The sequence below is a fragment of the Humulus lupulus genome, chromosome 6 (genome assembly GCF_963169125.1).
Source record: "Humulus lupulus chromosome 6, drHumLupu1.1, whole genome shotgun sequence".
NCBI lineage: Eukaryota > Viridiplantae > Streptophyta > Magnoliopsida > Rosales > Cannabaceae > Humulus > Humulus lupulus.
Genome location: NC_084798.1, coordinates 2,540,830 through 2,557,435, shown reverse-complemented (window position 1 = coordinate 2,557,435; position 16,606 = coordinate 2,540,830). Strand labels below are relative to the sequence as shown.

The following is a 16,606-nucleotide window of genomic DNA, read 5'->3' as shown; positions in this document are numbered from 1 at the left end:
CAAAATGTCCTAAATAACTAGGAATTGGTTTACAATTGATTTATTTACTAAAAATAGAAAAAGGAGAACCAAATTGACTCCATGAATTCATACATATATAGAGAACTGATGGAAAGAAATACTAACACCTGATTTCAGTATGAGTGTGCATCTGCAGTATCAAACTCCTTTGCATCTTGGCGATATACTAAGCGAATTCCACATTGTTTTATTCTCTCTTTTCCAATGCTATCATTTGATTCCCCAAAGTAAAACTCAAACGAGGCCTTGTCAACTCCACATACATAATTCCAATTGTCTTTTTGGTAAAGATACTATATGAACACATTGCCCGATGACCAGTCTAAAATGTCATTGTTGTCTACATTAGAATCTCCATCAGAATCAGAAGTAGCTTTTTGTCTTGGTAGAGTGGAGCAGAGCTTAGAACTTTGACCATCACTCATTTTAAAAATGTATTCACAACTTAAGTCCTCCACACCAGGATTTGAAGTGCTCGGATCAAAATCAACAACAATGCATAAAGCAAAGCCCAAGAAGCTGAAATAATTATCTGAAGAGGGAACCAAGTTTACTTCTATGGAAGAACCCACAGATTGATTAGTAAACCAAAGAGGAATTGCATTTCCAGAATAGGAAAAACTCGCTCCAGGACGATTTAAATCCTACATTAATCAACAGACAAGCAAGAATTGTTTTCGTTATTCAGTGTCGAAACAAATATAAACTTTGGATAATTCTCTTATAGGAGTTTCACTTTAAGCCCGACTGGTGGGGCTCTCAGTGTTCTTGACCTTTGAATAGTTTTCGATGCAATTTTTTTTTATGACTGTGTATATTGTAGCTATTTAGAGCATCGACGCAATTTTTAGAAAATTCTGAATAGTTTACAGTACGGAAAACTAGGTTCAAACATATTGGTGCACGCGTGACTAAATTTTTTATGCGTGTGGAAAGCAACATATTTGAACCTAGCTTTCGGTACTGTAAACTATTCGGAATTTTCTGAAAATTTGCAGGATATTCTAAACAACTACAATATATACAATCATAAAAAAAATCACGTCAAAAACTATTCACGGGTCGAGAATACTAAAGAACTCCACCAAACCCCTATAGGAGAATTGAAGCCCCTATAAACTTTATTGTATCTAATAACAGAAAGAGACGTACCTTAAAATGAAAGTCATTGTAATACTTTTGGAAAATATTATCCTCAAAATATTGGCTCGCCAAAACATTATGCACCGTGTAAAATAGAAAGCACTCACAACAAGTGAAATGAATACCATACTTGAGCCCATCATCAGAATGTAATCTGAAGAAAACTTTTAGATTTGTGGTGATAGAACAAGAACTTCTGCACTTGGATTGTTGAAGTGTTTGACTATTGTAAAAATATGATTGACCAGCAGTGGTATCACTTGGACCTAGGACTGTCAATGAGGGCAAACCATAATAAGACAAGGTCTTGACTTTTGGATACTTAGAAATGTCGATTTTGGAAATTTTAGGCATATTGTAGATGTTGGTTGGAATAGACTTAAGATTTTCACATCTAGCTAAATCTATTATCTTTAGCATAACTAGACGTTCAATTGATGAGGGTAGCGCTTCAATCCATGTTCCACTTAAATAGAGCTGTTTTAGATTCTCCATAGGCTCCAAAATTTCTGGAAAGTATTTCAATCGTGAGCAATTATACAAAGAAAGTACTTTAAGAGACTTCAACTTACAAATGTTGGTTGTAATAAGCTTGAGATGTTTACAGTTGATCAAGTACAACTTTTCAAGCAGAATTAGTTTCTCTATTGATGATGGTATCTCTTCAATCCATGCTTTTTCAAAAACAAGTTCCTTTAGATTTTCCATAGGCTCCAAGATCTCTGGTAAGCATTCCAATTGCCAGCATTCTATGAAAGATAGTATAATAAGAGACTTCAACTTACAAATGGTGGTTGGAATAAACTTGAGACTCTTGCAGTAGTCCAAGCACAACTTTTCAAGCATAGATAGTTTCTCTATTGATGATGGTAGCTCCTCAACCCTAGTTCCCATCAAATAAAGTTCCTTTAGCTTCTCCATGGGCTCCAAGATTTCTGGAAAACTCTTCAATCGAAAGCAATTTTCGAGGAATAATTTCGTGAGAGATTCCAACTTACAAGTGGTGATTGGCAAGCTTTCAAGCTTCTGGCATTGATTCATGTACAAGATGTTGAGAGAAGGCAGGCACTCAAAGGACGAAGGATTGACTTGTTGTATTGAGGTTTTACTTAAATCTAATCCTTTTATACTCTTTGGAAGCTCTAGAAACTTGTCAATCAGTATGCATCCATACAAATCTAGGTATTCCAAAGACTCCAAATCACAAAGATTGTTGGGAAGATTCCTAAGAAGTTTACAATTGTAGAGATCTAGGACAAGAAGATTATTGAGAGAGCAAATTGAAGAGTCCAGTTCTTGTATTGCTGTGGAGCGCAGACATAAGAATTTTATGTTACCTGACATCTGTGAAAGAGTTGTGAGATTGTGACACCCTTTGAGATCAAGCAAGCAACTATAGGCCCCATCTGTCCACAGATAACACAATAAAGATGGCTCTATCTTCATGTAGCTATCTAAACTTGCCATCGATTCTCCAGGTTCTGGGCGTTTAGTGAAGGGTTTATCATCATGAGCTTCATAGTTTATAAGTTGTAGCATTAAATTGTTATATTTGTACATTACTTCTGATTCGTTTTCTGCATTAATAATGTCATGAGCATTGTGAAATCTTATCGGAGGAAGCTCAACTAAACTTGTACAACCATGTAAGCGTAGCAATTGAAGATTTGCTTGAGAGAGATCTGGGAGACAAGTCAGCTTCTTGGAGTGAGAAAGAATGACATATTTTAATGGTTTAACATTCTGGCCCTGCATGTATGTTGTCACATTAAGAGAAATGACAAGCATTATTAACTGATTAATCAATATATATATATATATGTATATGACAATTCTAATTCTTTCATAGGGCTTTATTTTAAGTCCTACCGGTGGGGCTCTTAGTGTTTTCGACTTGTAAACAGTTTTTGGCACGATTTTTTTTTATTGTAGCTATTTAGAGTATCCTGCAAATTTTCATAAAATTTCTAATAATTTATAGTACCAAAAACTAGGCATAAACATGTTGTTTCCACGCACATAAAAAAATTAGTCATACGTGTAACATGTTTGAACTTAGATTTCGATACTGTAAACTATTCGAAGTTTTCTGAAAATTTGCGCTATAAATTATTTACGGGTCAAGAACACTGAGAGTCTCACCGATAGAGCTTAAAGTGAAATCCTTGTAGAAAAATTCGCATATATATATATATATAGATAACGGAAATTCTTAATTGATTGTATTCGAACCTAAACGTGACAACAAATGAATTTTATGTACCTGGGATGCATTCCATAGTTTCTCAAGTTGGCTATAGCTCATATCAAGATGAATAAGCTTACATGGTGTGAAAGTTGACCCTAAAGAGTCCAATGGATAGTGATACCACTCCAGATATCTAAGCTCATCAGTGAAAGAGCCATGAAGACCATGAGGAAATTGTAACCGAATGCACGAATATCTTGTTGAAAGTTTAAGAAATCTTAGAAATCTCATCTTTGAAAAGACAAAAGGGTCCAAGTTTATGAATGTTTGTAGTTCGTCCCTGCTGCATCGACATCTATGGCCACCACGAACACTGAATAATAATTTTTCACTTCTCTCATCTCGACCAAAATAATAGTTATCATCAACATGGAACATTCCTTCAATTGTTGCAGTAGCCTTGTACAAATTGAAAATTCAAATCAAAATAATTTTTTATTATTTAGAGAAATTTCAAGGATAGATTCTTAAAATTAAACTATTAATTACCTTTATTTGCCTGATAAAAACTTATATAAATAATTGGGAAAATAACAGTTTGGCCATTGTGTTTTTTCTCAAATACGCGATCGACTATTAATTGTGTTTTGTTAAATAACAATTCAGATTATGTGTTTTACAAAATAGATAAAAATAGTACTTATAGTCAATTTTTATCAAAAAAGTTTCAAATATAATATTTCATTCTTAGCCCCTCGACCACTTTCTCTGAACCCGAGAATTGATCTAATTATTGAAAATATTTTGACTAAAATCAGGTCTAAGGTACTATTTTGATCTAGTTTGTAAAACACAAGGTTAGAATTGTCATTTAACAAAACACAGGGACTGATCGCATATTCAAAAAAAAAACATAAGGACGAAAATGGTATTTTCCCTAAATAAATTCATACCCTGTTTTCAAAACCAAATTTTGGTCTTTAAAGGAGTTTATCTATTATCAAATAATTAAGTTTGCCAAAGAAATATAATTAATATATTCACAAATAAAAATACTCACCGAGTTACTTCTTAAGACATGGCAAATATCTTTGGCAATCCATAGCCTATTATTCAATCCACGAGCAATTGACCAACCCATTTCTTTCAACAAATCATGCATTTGAAGTCTACCCTCACATATAGTTATCAAACACTTATCAACAAGAACTTCAATGACAATGTCAAAACAACCACAATCATCCAAAATTTCCTTCACATAATATTTTTTCTCACCTCGAAAAAAACATGCTATATCAAGAAATATGTTCTTCTCCTTAACATCCAATCCATCGAAACTCATCTTTAGCACTTGTAGAATACTTTCATCTGGTTCAACTTTCAGCTTCATCAACAAGCTCTGCCACACTTCTTCTCTCTTTGAATATAGATGACGACCTAAAACTATAAGAGCAAGAGGAAGGCCTTGAGCATAATTCACTAACTCTTTTGAAATTTCTGTATAACTTTCTCGAGCAATTTTGTTCTTTTTCAAGGCATGCAAATAGAAGAGTTCAAGGGCTTCATCTTCATCGAGTAGCTTTAGGTTGTATATCAACTTTTCGTCATCTCCAATAATATTCCGAAGCACTTGTAGATTTCTACTTGTTATGATAACTTTACTTTCAGAATTCAACCAAACACGACTATCTCTAAGTAAAGAATCATGTTCACTTATATTCTCTATATCGTCAAGAACAATGAGTAACTTTTTATGATATAGTCTTTCCTTTTCAATATCCAAATCTTCCAAGTCTATATATTTTCCCTTATTGGATAGTAGTCTTCCAAAAAATTCTTTTGCCAAATAAGTCGATCCATGTTTTTTGACTACCTCTTTAACATTTCGAAGAAAACAATGACCATCAAACTGGTGACGAAATTGTTCGAACACGACTTCAGCTAAGGTGGTCTTACCCAACCCACCCATGCCACAAATCCCTACAATAGGAGCATTTGATAGCAACCTACAGAGATCTTGTATAGACTTATCGATTCCAACCAAGCCTTGCTTTAAATTACTAGTTGAGGAGGATGTGTATCTCAATTTTCCTCGAATATAGTTGACAATTTCATCAACTAACTCAGCATCATTCCTAGATATTATAAATTATATATATAGTTAGGTAAAGATCGATCTTAATTTAACTTTTAAACAAATTCAATAATAATAATAATAATCCCACAAAATATTAGATTACACATCTGTACAATATTCATATGAGAATTGCTCACTCGTGCCCAACTCTACAAAAACATGTCGTACCGCTATTGGTGTAATCTAATATTGAGTCACCACTTTTTACTTCGTCCCAAATTACTTCGGTTGCGAATTTATATGAAAACCGAAGTAGTTCTACCTTAAAAACCGAAGTAGTAGCCCATTTTTCTTATAATGATTGTACATTGAATGCATACATATCAAAAAATTGATAAATGCACCTAAATTACTAAATCAAACAATCAAGAAAGTATATGTAATTATAGAAATCATGAATCTATCTGTATATTAAAAAAAAAACTATTTTCATGAATTGTGAAATTATTAATTTATATATCAAACGAAGGCTTATTATATGTGTGTTTTTCTAAAAAAATTATTATCTTACAAATTTAACAAATTATTAATTCATCACATTAGCTCCTAATGGAATATTAATTGAAATGTTATAGTGTATAACAGTAGTACTAGTGAAGTTGGAGAAAGAGAACCTGGTATTCGACACATGCCATCCTGAAAGATTAGATACCGTAGTCAAAGCGAGCCTCCATTGTTGTATGATAGAATCACTGTAACTTTTTTTACGTTTCACAAACGCATCTGCATAGCTTCCTCTTTCGCTGCGCACATCCGATGGATCGACGTGGTAAAACACAGGCAGAACAATCTGTTTCTTCTTCTCCATGCGTTGGATGATATGAACCAGTTCATCCAAGCACCATGAAGAAGAAGCATAATTTTTGGAGAAAATAACTAGAGAAAATTTAGAGTCATCTATGGCGTGTAGAAGAGCTTTGGAGATCTGATCTCCTCGTTCAAGTCTGTCATCGATGTAGGTTTCGATTCCGTTGCTGATGAGTGCTTTGTAGAGATGACTGGTAAAACTAGAGCGGGTATCTTCTCCTCTGAAGCTAATGAAAACAGCGTATTTGTTTCGACTGGTGAGAATAGATAGTTGATTATCATCATCATCATCATCATCCATTGAGAATGGATTGTTGATTATATCAGCATCGATCCATAGATGGCTTCAGATCAGAGAAATCGTGATTGGTTTTGGCATATAATAATGATTGATACTAACCTCAAGGAGAGGACTGTTTAGTAGATATGTAAGTATATAATGTCAAAAGTTGTGATGACTAACCTCAAGTCAAGATGCCAAATACAGGCTGTAGAGCTCACATGTGTGATGACTAACCTCAAGTCAAAGATGCGAAATAGAGGCTCAAGCAAGCAGTGTTTGTTTTGAGTAGTTGAGTTAATTTGAAAAGTGTAGAAGGACTTAGGATAGAGGTAATATTAAATTCTTGTGTACAAAAGAGTTCACTTTATCCTTAAAATATATGTGAGGCTCACACAAATTATTAATTTTACTCTCTTAAAATTTGAATCAAACATAAGAATGGATTTAGATTATCATTCCCACATTTACGTTACCTCGTACCAAACACCATCTAAACAAGTTTTTTTACGAGGAATGATTATAATGATGATGAAAATATATAAAATTAATAATTTTGAATTTTTTAGATTAATTAGTTAATAAACATTAGTTGGAAAGATGATGGTCACATTAATTATTCCCAATAGTTCCAAAATAGTTTTTTTTCTCATGGAATGGATAAAAGGAATGAAAAAGAAATGGAGAATGAATAAATATGTGATCGTCATGTAGTCATCACGTAACTCTTCCAAAAGTTTGAAAAATCAAAATTTATTTTTATAAATATTAATTAACAATTATAAATATGGATCATTGATCTTAATTCAATTGTTAATATTAAAGCCTCCTGACCCTGCAAGCTTTCATTGCCACCCAAGGGTTGGCGGCCAGTCCTCCAGTTGTTCTGCCTCCAGGAACACAACCGCCTGCCTCACAAGCTAGGGATAACGTGCTCAAAAATGTGAGGCCAATTCCTCCTCCAGGACAAGATCATGAACAGGGCTCGCCTAACCATCTCAAGAGAAAGGGAAGGCCAAAGTGGCCAACCCTGAGGGAAAAGCAAACTCCCAGAGGAAAACTCCTCCCGTTCAGAAAACAGGGGCCAACCCCCAGCCGCTCCCTAGGAGAGAGAATGTGTGTCCCGTCCCAGGACAGGAACACCCGATCAATCCACAAGGGATGTGCCCGCAGGGTACCAGGCCCCGGGCTGCCCCTAGGCAGACTGGACGGGAATGACTTTTCCGCCCAAGCACCTCCGTGAATAAAGATCACCAAGGACGCTGACATGATGACGAGCCAAACGCCCTTAGCTCAGGGGACGACACGTCCTGGGTAGACCTGCGCGACAGGCTGAACGGTCGAAAGGAGCAGGCCCGCAAGGAAAAGATCTACCCCCGAGGAGGCGATTTGAGAAATAATCTCAACGATAGAAGGAACGAGATGGTTCCTCTAGATGATAGTACAGCCAGACAGTTCATGGAACAACTGGCCTACTTAAAAGCAGTCACGGATCGCCTGGTCCGCAAGCAGGATGGAGGAGATTCCGACTCTGAAGAAGAGGAAAAGGAACCCTGCACCAAGCACATCCTGGATGTGGTGCTCCCTAAGAGGTTCAAAATTCCGAATCTACCCGCCTACACTGGGAACACAGACCCCAGAGACCATCTATCGCGCTATAATCGATTAATGACCGTAGCCCACGTCTGCAACAACGACAAGTGCCTCTACTTTTGAATTACTTTAAATGGACCTGCAGAGGAATGGTGGAAGAGGCTCAAGCCAGGATCCATCCAATCCTGGTCCGGACTACAGTCGGCGTTCCACAAACAATTTGCAGCCGTCATGAGGATAGATATGCAAATCAGCACTTGTAGTAACACTTGTAGATTTTCTAAGTTTAACCTATAGTTTAAGAATATTAATTTTAACCTAAGGTTTGATTAATATGACTGATATTGATGGTGATATTTATTATATTATAAGGTTTAGATAGACCCAATAAGATAGTAACACTTGTCTTGTGTATGTTTAATGATAATTAAGTATTTTTGAGGAATAAGTTTATTAAGAGTAATATTTGAATATCCTAGGGTATGTCAGCAGCTTTGAAATCGTTAGAGGACTTAATCAAGATTTTTTACTCAATTCAAATTAGGATGAAAATGTGTAATTTCGTGTTTAAATATTCAGCGTATGCCGATATATCGCAGCTATAGGGGGCGATATATCGCAATACGGGGATACGAAAAACACGTAACTTCGCACGATCACCTCGACGAGCCTCGGGCATGCTGGCCCAGGTGATATATCGCCTACTAGGGGCGATATATCAGCTCCTTTGATGGATTTTTGAATGTTTTTTAAAACGTTCTCATTTTAATCTTTAACCTCTTGATAAGTCCAGCATCTTTCTGACCGAGTCTTCAGCCTCTGCTGAACGATAATTCAAATATTTTTCACTTAAAAAGCCATTATTTTATTCAAGTTAAATGAAGATCTTTTCATTCTTGAACTCTATAAATAGGACCTAGTACCCAGCCATTTATTCATTCATCAAGCAAAGTTCAGAGGCCGCAAGCTGCTAGATTATTTTTGAGTGCTTAAACACTTGGGTTGGGGATTATAAGCTTAATCATTATAAGCTTACCAAACACTTGGGAAGTAAGGTTTATAGCATATTTCGGTTCAAGGTTTAGATCGGTCATAGAAGCATTCAAGGTATTCCAAACTCTAGTTCATTTTGGTATGTTTTCCTTAAGTTCTTATAGTTTTCTACTCAACATGCTAACTTTATTCTTTATTCTTGGTTAGGAAATCTAAGATCTTGAACATAAGGTTCTTGGTAAGTATCTTTCGATGGTATAGTTCTTTCATTGTTTTCATCCCTTTTTCTTTAAGTATACTCACCTTCCTTTGATGGTTTTTAGGAGTGTCCCAAGGTCCCAAATCTGTTCTCATATCCCAGTATATTTGGTAAGGAAAATATGATAGGATATTATATGTTATGCTATATGTTATCTTATGATTTATGTGTTATGTTATATGTTATCTTATGATTTATGTGTTATGTTATGTATGTTGTAGACTTAGGCATATGACTTGTATAACTAACAAGCCCCAATAAATTTATGGGCATATGACTTGCTTAGCTAGCAAGCCCCACAAATCTAATAGGCATATAGCTTCTTTAGTTTACGAGCACCAAGTAATAATGGCCATTATAGTATATGTGACATATGTTTATGATATGTTTTATTATATGTTGCGTTATGAATTTTATGTATATGGTTTACGTGTTAGGTTTTCCTTGCTGGGCATTAGGCTCACTCCTTTATGTTTATATGAGCAGGAAAATAGCTTTGGTGGCGGAAAAGGTTCTTGGAAGCTTGGGGATGTGTATTGAGGCGAAACGAAATCGATGGACCGAGCGTTCGATTCGAGGATAAAGTCTCTTTAAATTTTATATGTATTTTCCGCACTTTATTATGTAGTCCATTTATTTAAAACTATGTTATGTTTTTATTTTAAAAACAATGGGATCCCATATCCTACTCTAAATTTTATGTAGTCTAACATTTGTTTTACAACTTTTTAATGAAGTTATGATTATTTCACTTGTAAGTTTATTAAAGATTAGTATCTATGTATAGTAGTTATTAATGGTCCAAAGTCTAGAGTTGTTGGGTCATTACAGATTTTATGCCTCAAAATTTCTATTTCAAACTCACATTTGAGGTAATTAAGTTTCTAAAATTACAAGAATAAGTTATTGTTAAATGTTTGGTGATATTTGTTTAGTACTCTTTTATATATTAATTAATTTAATGTTGTAGGTTGTGGCTTTGTTGGAGTGAGATTTTAGGGTGCTTTTTGCCTCAAAATTTCTACTTAAGCACACATTTGAAGTAATTAAGTTTCTAAACAAAGTGGATTTAATAGCAAAGTGGATTGCTAAGTGAAGTAAATTTGCTAGCTTGGATTATTAATTACAAAAGGTACATATATATTCTCTTACTTATACTGTTAATATTATTGAACAAATGTAAGAGGAATTTGAATATCTTAAATATTCATCCATAGTGAAGTAGGTTATGAGATTAAAATTGTGTGTTGCGGTGATAACTGAAGATTGAGAACTTGTGTGTTTTAATGATGTAGGTTCTGAGAAAATTGGTTGTGTGTTGCGGAGCTATAAGGAAGAAACTTATTTTATGTTGTTTGGATTGTTTGTTTTGCTATTCATATGCAGATGGTTAGATCGTTATTATAAGGGAAATGCTGCCCGATTTTATTTAGGATTATGTATTATTTTCTTGTATTTAAGTTGTGTTGTGCTTGCTTGATTGGTTTGATTAAATCGATAGATGGTTAGGTTAATAATATAAGGGGAGTACTGCCCAAATTTATAAACAATTAGCTTTATATAGACATAAGCTCTATCATGTGCTTATTTAGTGTTGTTTCTTTTATTTTTCATAGACTGATGGACCCAAAACGGGTATGTTTAAAAATTTATAAATCGCAAGCGCACGAATCGTTCATATAGAATAGTGATCGTGTAAGCAAGGATGTCGAACCCAAATGAGTTGTCTAAAATCGAAAAGGAAACTATTTTAAACCAAAATTAATAAATTCTAACCTAGTCCCAAAGATTGATAAAAGTTTTGTATAATGAAAATAAAATAAAAGATAATAATAAAGATATTAAAGACTATAAAAACATAAATTAATAATAGAAATCAAGATAGTAAAAGAAAGATTATTAAGATAATAGAATCCACAAAATATAAGTTCAATAATATTTATAAGTACATTGATTCCCAAGTTTTAGTGATAGTTAAAATAAATTAAACTATCATTTTCTAAATAGATTTATAATTTTAAGCACAAATTATTTATAAAAAGATAAGATTTTTCTTCACTTTTCAAAATTATAATTTCAAAGCATTTAGTGTAAATCAATCTAATGAAATAACAAATAAATCAATGAACATTATTTATAAGGCAAAACATAATATTTTTGTTCTAAGCATGGATGTGTACAATTTAATGACACATCTTACACAAAGAATATTATGTTTTTGCACTAATGAAGAACAAAGTGTAAATATGTGCTAACAATCCAAAATACATGATATTTAAGATGAAAGAAGATATTTGAAGAAGAAAATTCCATAAACTTTGTTGCACAAAATGGGAAATCAATATACAAAATAAACACTATCTAGTTACATATTGTTTCATCATCACCTTAATAATCTTAAAAAGATTAGAAACACATAACTAGAGTAGCAAATACAAACTAAAAATTACAAACATAAATAGGAAAATTTGGAGGATAAACCCCCAAATTGTTCCTCTAAAAATACATAGAAAATAACCAAAAAGAAGAAGAAGATGAAGAGAATAGAGAGGTTTTGAAATGTGTAGAATTTTTGGTATGGTAACCTCCTCCAAAAATGGACACCCTAAATGGTCTTCAAAACTCCCTATTTATAGCCAAAATGAGTATATTAAAATAATCAATTTAAATTGATTAAATTAATTTAATTAATTATAATATAGTAAATATGAGTAAATTATAGGGTGTAATAATGATATTTTGGGGTAAAATGTGTAGAAAAAAGGGTAAAAAGTTAGCATTTTTGTCATAGGGGACAAATTATCAAGTTGATGGGCTCAAGGGGATGGTGTACGGCAGCACCAGGCGGCTGGGCAGGCAGGGGAGAAGGCAGCAACGGGCCAGGTGGCTGGGCTTTGGGCCTGCTGGGCGTTGGGCTGGGTGGAGGAGCAGGCCTTCGGATTGGGCTTGGAAGAGCTCTTCAGTGGCAGCTGGATGGAGGCTTGCTGCTGGGTCACGTGGAAAGGAGATGGGGGAGTCTTCGGCTGGAACTGGGAAGGAGGCAAGGCAGCTCTTGCTGGACACGTGGCGGCAGTGGGAAGACTTGCTGGAGGCATCATGTGATGCTGCTTTGCTGCTCGGTTGGAGAAACAGGCGTGTGATGCTTGCTGAAAAGGATTTGGGCTGGCAGATGAGGGCAGGCCCACGGCTGGGAGAGCAAGAGAAATTGGGCTTGGGCACGTGGCTGCCTTGGGCTGGCTGGTGCATCAAGTGGGCTGGGCTCATTTGGGCTTTTAATTATCAAAAATGCCAATTTCTTTGAAATTTGTCACTTTTTCTTTCTTTTCTTTACTCTTCAAAGCCCAAAAAAATTACAACTTACTCCCTACAAAATAAACATAAATTAAATCAAAATAAAATATTTTCAACTATAAAATAAATCATATTAATTCATTGAAAATATTAATTAAAACTTAATTTAATTTAAACATTTAAATTCAACAATACAACATTTTTTTACCTCAAACTAAACGACAATAATTCAATTAATTAACTACAACATTTTACAACAAAATAACTATAAAAACACACAAAACTATATAAAATCAAAATAAGACTAATAAATTCAAAATTACTTAAAAACTTAATAAATTAATTAAAAAACTCAAGAATTAGGCAACAATTAGCACATAAAAAGTAGTAAAATAACTCTATTTTGTAGAGTTATCATAGACATAGGAGAATATATGAATAGAAAATGGATGTTAGCGAATAGGTTATCTGCGGAATATAGGAATAGGGTCGATTTGTTCATGAAGTTTTGTTCGAAAAATGTGAAAGACCCAAATTTTACTACTTGTCCATGTCATAAGTGTGGAAATGTTAAAAATATGAATCTTAAAAAGATCAAAGAACACTTATATTTCAATGGGATCGATAAGAGTTACACAATTTGGTATTACCATGGGGAGATAGCTCCTATTGCTCCAACTCTGCCAAGTAGACCAAAAGGAGTGAGGAGGCAGGAATAATTTAATCTTAGAGGAGTCTTGTTGTAGACAATTAATGACTTTCCTGCTTATGAAAATTTATCTAGGTTTAATATGAAAGGATATAAGGCTTGCCCCGTTTGTGAAGAAAAAACATGTTCTGAATACTTAAAACAATCTCGAAAAATATGTTATATGGGACATAGGAAATTCTAGCCTAATATGCATAAATTTCGGACTTGGAAGAAGGCATTCAATGGTGAACAAGAGTTTGAGGAGGCTCCTAAGCCTTTGAATGGGATCCAAGTACTTGGGAAGATGTCTAAAATTGGGTTCAAGTTAGGGAAGCCTAAAGTTCACACACTTACAAAGATAAAACATAATCGAAAGGCTAAGGTTGTGGAGGAGCCGAAAGAGTGTTATAAAAAGAAATCCATTTTCTTTGAATTTCAATATTGGTCTTTCTTACTTATACGCCATAATTTACATGTTATTCACATAGAAAAAAATGTATGCGACAGTTTTATGCACATATCATGCTTATTGTTGTGATTTGGTGAACTCGTATCTTAATAATCGTGAGGAGATTGTATCAGTGATCGTCAATGCTTTCAATATTTTTTTCTCTATGAACCTTCCTAATGTCGAGATCTCTGATAATCTATGCATTAAGCAACCTCACATAAGTAATTGCAACTTAAATTATTGAAATTTTATAATTACTAAGTAGAATAATATGTACGCATTTTTTAATAATTAATTAGTTATACTTTTAAATAATTAGCGTCCACACCAACCAAATAATGTGGCACGTGGATACTACACAATGAGAATGTTTAAGGATTTGTTTGAACATCCGAGTCCAAAACATTACTTGATAACGATATTATTAATTAAACATTATAAATTATTTTTGAAACCATATATATAAAAATGTAATTAAATAATTAATTGATATATTTTACTTTATTAACAATGAATAATAATGAAAAGACTTCTTCTTTTATATATATAAAAAAAAAATATTGTATTAATACGAATGTAAGACTTATGGGGGTGCCTTTTATTGCTACTATTCCAAATTTTGGTACTAGAAACACTTTTTTGTATCCTTATGAGTCAGACAATACTATGCTATTTCCTATGCTTGTATTGGGTATATTTACTTTGTTCATTGGAGTTATTGGAACTCTTTTCTTCACTCAATTCAATCAAAAAGAAATTACTCTGTCCCCGCCGTCAAGTCGTTCGCCTGGTTTCCGAAACCCCACTGTGAGTGAGAAAGAGAGGCCATGAGGTAGAGATGACATGAGAGAGAAAGAGAGAAGTAAGATGGGAAAATGAGAGAAAAGAGAGAAGTTGAGATAGAGAGAAATTAGAAGAGGCGACTGAGTATGTGAGAATATCAAAATTAGGTTAGAAATGAAATGGGCTTCGACCCATATTTTTTTAATATAAATGCATTTGTGTTAGTGGAGCACTGACGCAAATGACGAGGTTTGTGACCGTGCCCCACTAACGCAAACACTCCCCTTAACAGCGGCACTTGGTCGCTGACGCAAACGATCCCCAATAACGTCGTTAGTGTTACAACTGATGCAAATACAATTTCATTTGTGACAGTGTCCAACTGCCACAAATGTTAAATCTCGGTCAACCGTGTCAGTTAACTGCATTGACTAATGCATTTGACTGACACAAAAGAAGTATTTTGGTGTAGTGATATGATCTGATTTTGGTCATGATACATTTTTGGATATATGCATGTATGAACTGTTATGAGCATGATTGTGATTATGTCTTTATAGTATGATGATTTATGAAAGTATGAACTATATAAACATGCTTGTGTATGCATGTTGATTTAAGTTGAGTGTACAGACTGAAGGGATTGTCACAAGGATAGTAGGCTGTTGCAAGAGCGGTATTATTAGATTATGATGTTATGTATATATTATATTGTTATACATTGAAATATGCATTATGATTTTTGCACTTGTGAGTTGGTTGACTTTCATATGTTTATGAATTGTTTATGTTTTGGGTTGTGTCCAATATAGATCTTCTTGTTGGGCCTTGACTCGCGGTATGCAAGTAAAGATAAAAGGCAATCAATGAGTATGTTCCACTACTTGGATTCCTCCGAGTTCTAAGTTAGCTTCAGCTGATGAGATTCAAAAAATCAGCAAGATCCCCGAACTGTTTTCAAAAGAGAAACCTATCCACACAATTTGTTTACCGTATTTTTTTTTCAAACATATATATATGTGTGTGTGTATATTACAAAGTTCATATGTACTCAAGCTCAACATATATCATGCATCAGAGAATGTGACAACCTTCCTTTGCTTTACTTTTCGAAGCTGCATTAGGTTCAGAATTTGTCGACTCGTTACTGCCTTCAGAAACCTTTGGCTCACCCTTGTCTGAATTGCTAGATGTACTGGTTTTAACACCTTCATGATCACAATCTGTGGTATGCTTGTGAAAAAACTTATTCAAGACACCTTCCATTCTTAGTTTTCTTGATTGCACCTGCTTAGCAAGTTCTTTCGCTAGAGATATGTCCCTGACAAGGTAACAGAAGTAGAAAGGAATAGCTCCCCAATATCAAATACACTAGAGAAAAGGAAACTCATCACAACACAAAAAGTATAGTAAAAACCAAAGCTAACCTGGCATCGAATGCTACAGAAAGTTGCTTCAGTTCATATACCATGTCGACCATATCTCGAGATAAGATCTTTTCCTCGAGTTGGGGAATGTATTTTTCCAATTCCACCTAAAAATGATGATTGAAGAAAATAAGGGGAAAAACAAAACCACTGCAATGCATCCTAATTTCTTTACATTCTCATACGTGAAACAAAAAAAGTGTAGAACTAGTAGGTTACCTTGATTGTTTGAGCATTTGATGTGTAAGCTTCTTTTGATCTCTTCCATTTCCTTCCGAGTTAATGGCTTCAAATATTTCCCAAAAGCATAAATTCATTGGTGGATTTTCCCCTGCTGTGAAATTTCTTGTAGAAACTTCAACGCTCACTACTACAAAAAAGGATTTTTAGGACTAGCATTGCGAGTCCTAAAAAATTTTTTAGGACTCGCGGATCGCGAGTCCTCTATTTGAGAGCCTTAAAAACTAAGGTTTTTTAGGACTTGCAATGCGAGTCCTAAAAAACTGTTTTTAGGACTCGCGTTGCGAGTCCTAAAAGAATGT

At 34.2% G+C, this 16,606-nt stretch overlaps 2 protein-coding genes across 2 annotated transcripts; both read right to left on the bottom strand.

Moving 5' to 3' along the window:
- Window positions 1–314: 314 nt before the first annotated feature.
- LOC133783624 (disease resistance protein RPV1-like) lies at window positions 315–5,776 on the bottom strand. Its single transcript, XM_062223273.1, has 5 exons — window positions 5,761–5,776; window positions 4,413–5,332; window positions 3,428–3,811; window positions 1,174–2,913; window positions 315–665 (listed from the first exon to the last, which is right to left on the bottom strand). The coding sequence occupies exons 1-5, from the start codon at window positions 5,774–5,776 to the stop codon at window positions 315–317; spliced, it is 3,411 nt and encodes a 1,136-aa protein (XP_062079257.1).
- A 239-nt stretch (window positions 5,777–6,015) lies between these two features.
- On the bottom strand, window positions 6,016–6,597 carry LOC133783623 (disease resistance protein RPV1-like). The gene has a single exon (XM_062223272.1). The coding sequence runs from the start codon at window positions 6,595–6,597 to the stop codon at window positions 6,016–6,018; it is 582 nt and encodes a 193-aa protein (XP_062079256.1).
- Window positions 6,598–16,606: the final 10,009 nt, after the last annotated feature.

What these genes read in the sequence shown, in the direction of transcription:
- LOC133783623 (XM_062223272.1), bottom strand. Translation starts at nt 6,597, where the DNA reads ATGGATGATGATGATGATGATGATAATCAACTATCTATTCTCACCAGT.
- LOC133783624 (XM_062223273.1), bottom strand. An exon ending in ATGTCTTAAGAAGTAACTCG is followed by an intron (nt 3,812 to 4,412) that starts GTGAGTATTTTT and finishes AATTTGTACAAG; the next exon opens with GCTACTGCAACAATTGAAGG. An exon ending in AACTATGGAATGCATCCCAG is followed by an intron (nt 2,914 to 3,427) that starts GTACATAAAATT and finishes ACATACATGCAG; the next exon opens with GGCCAGAATGTTAAACCATT.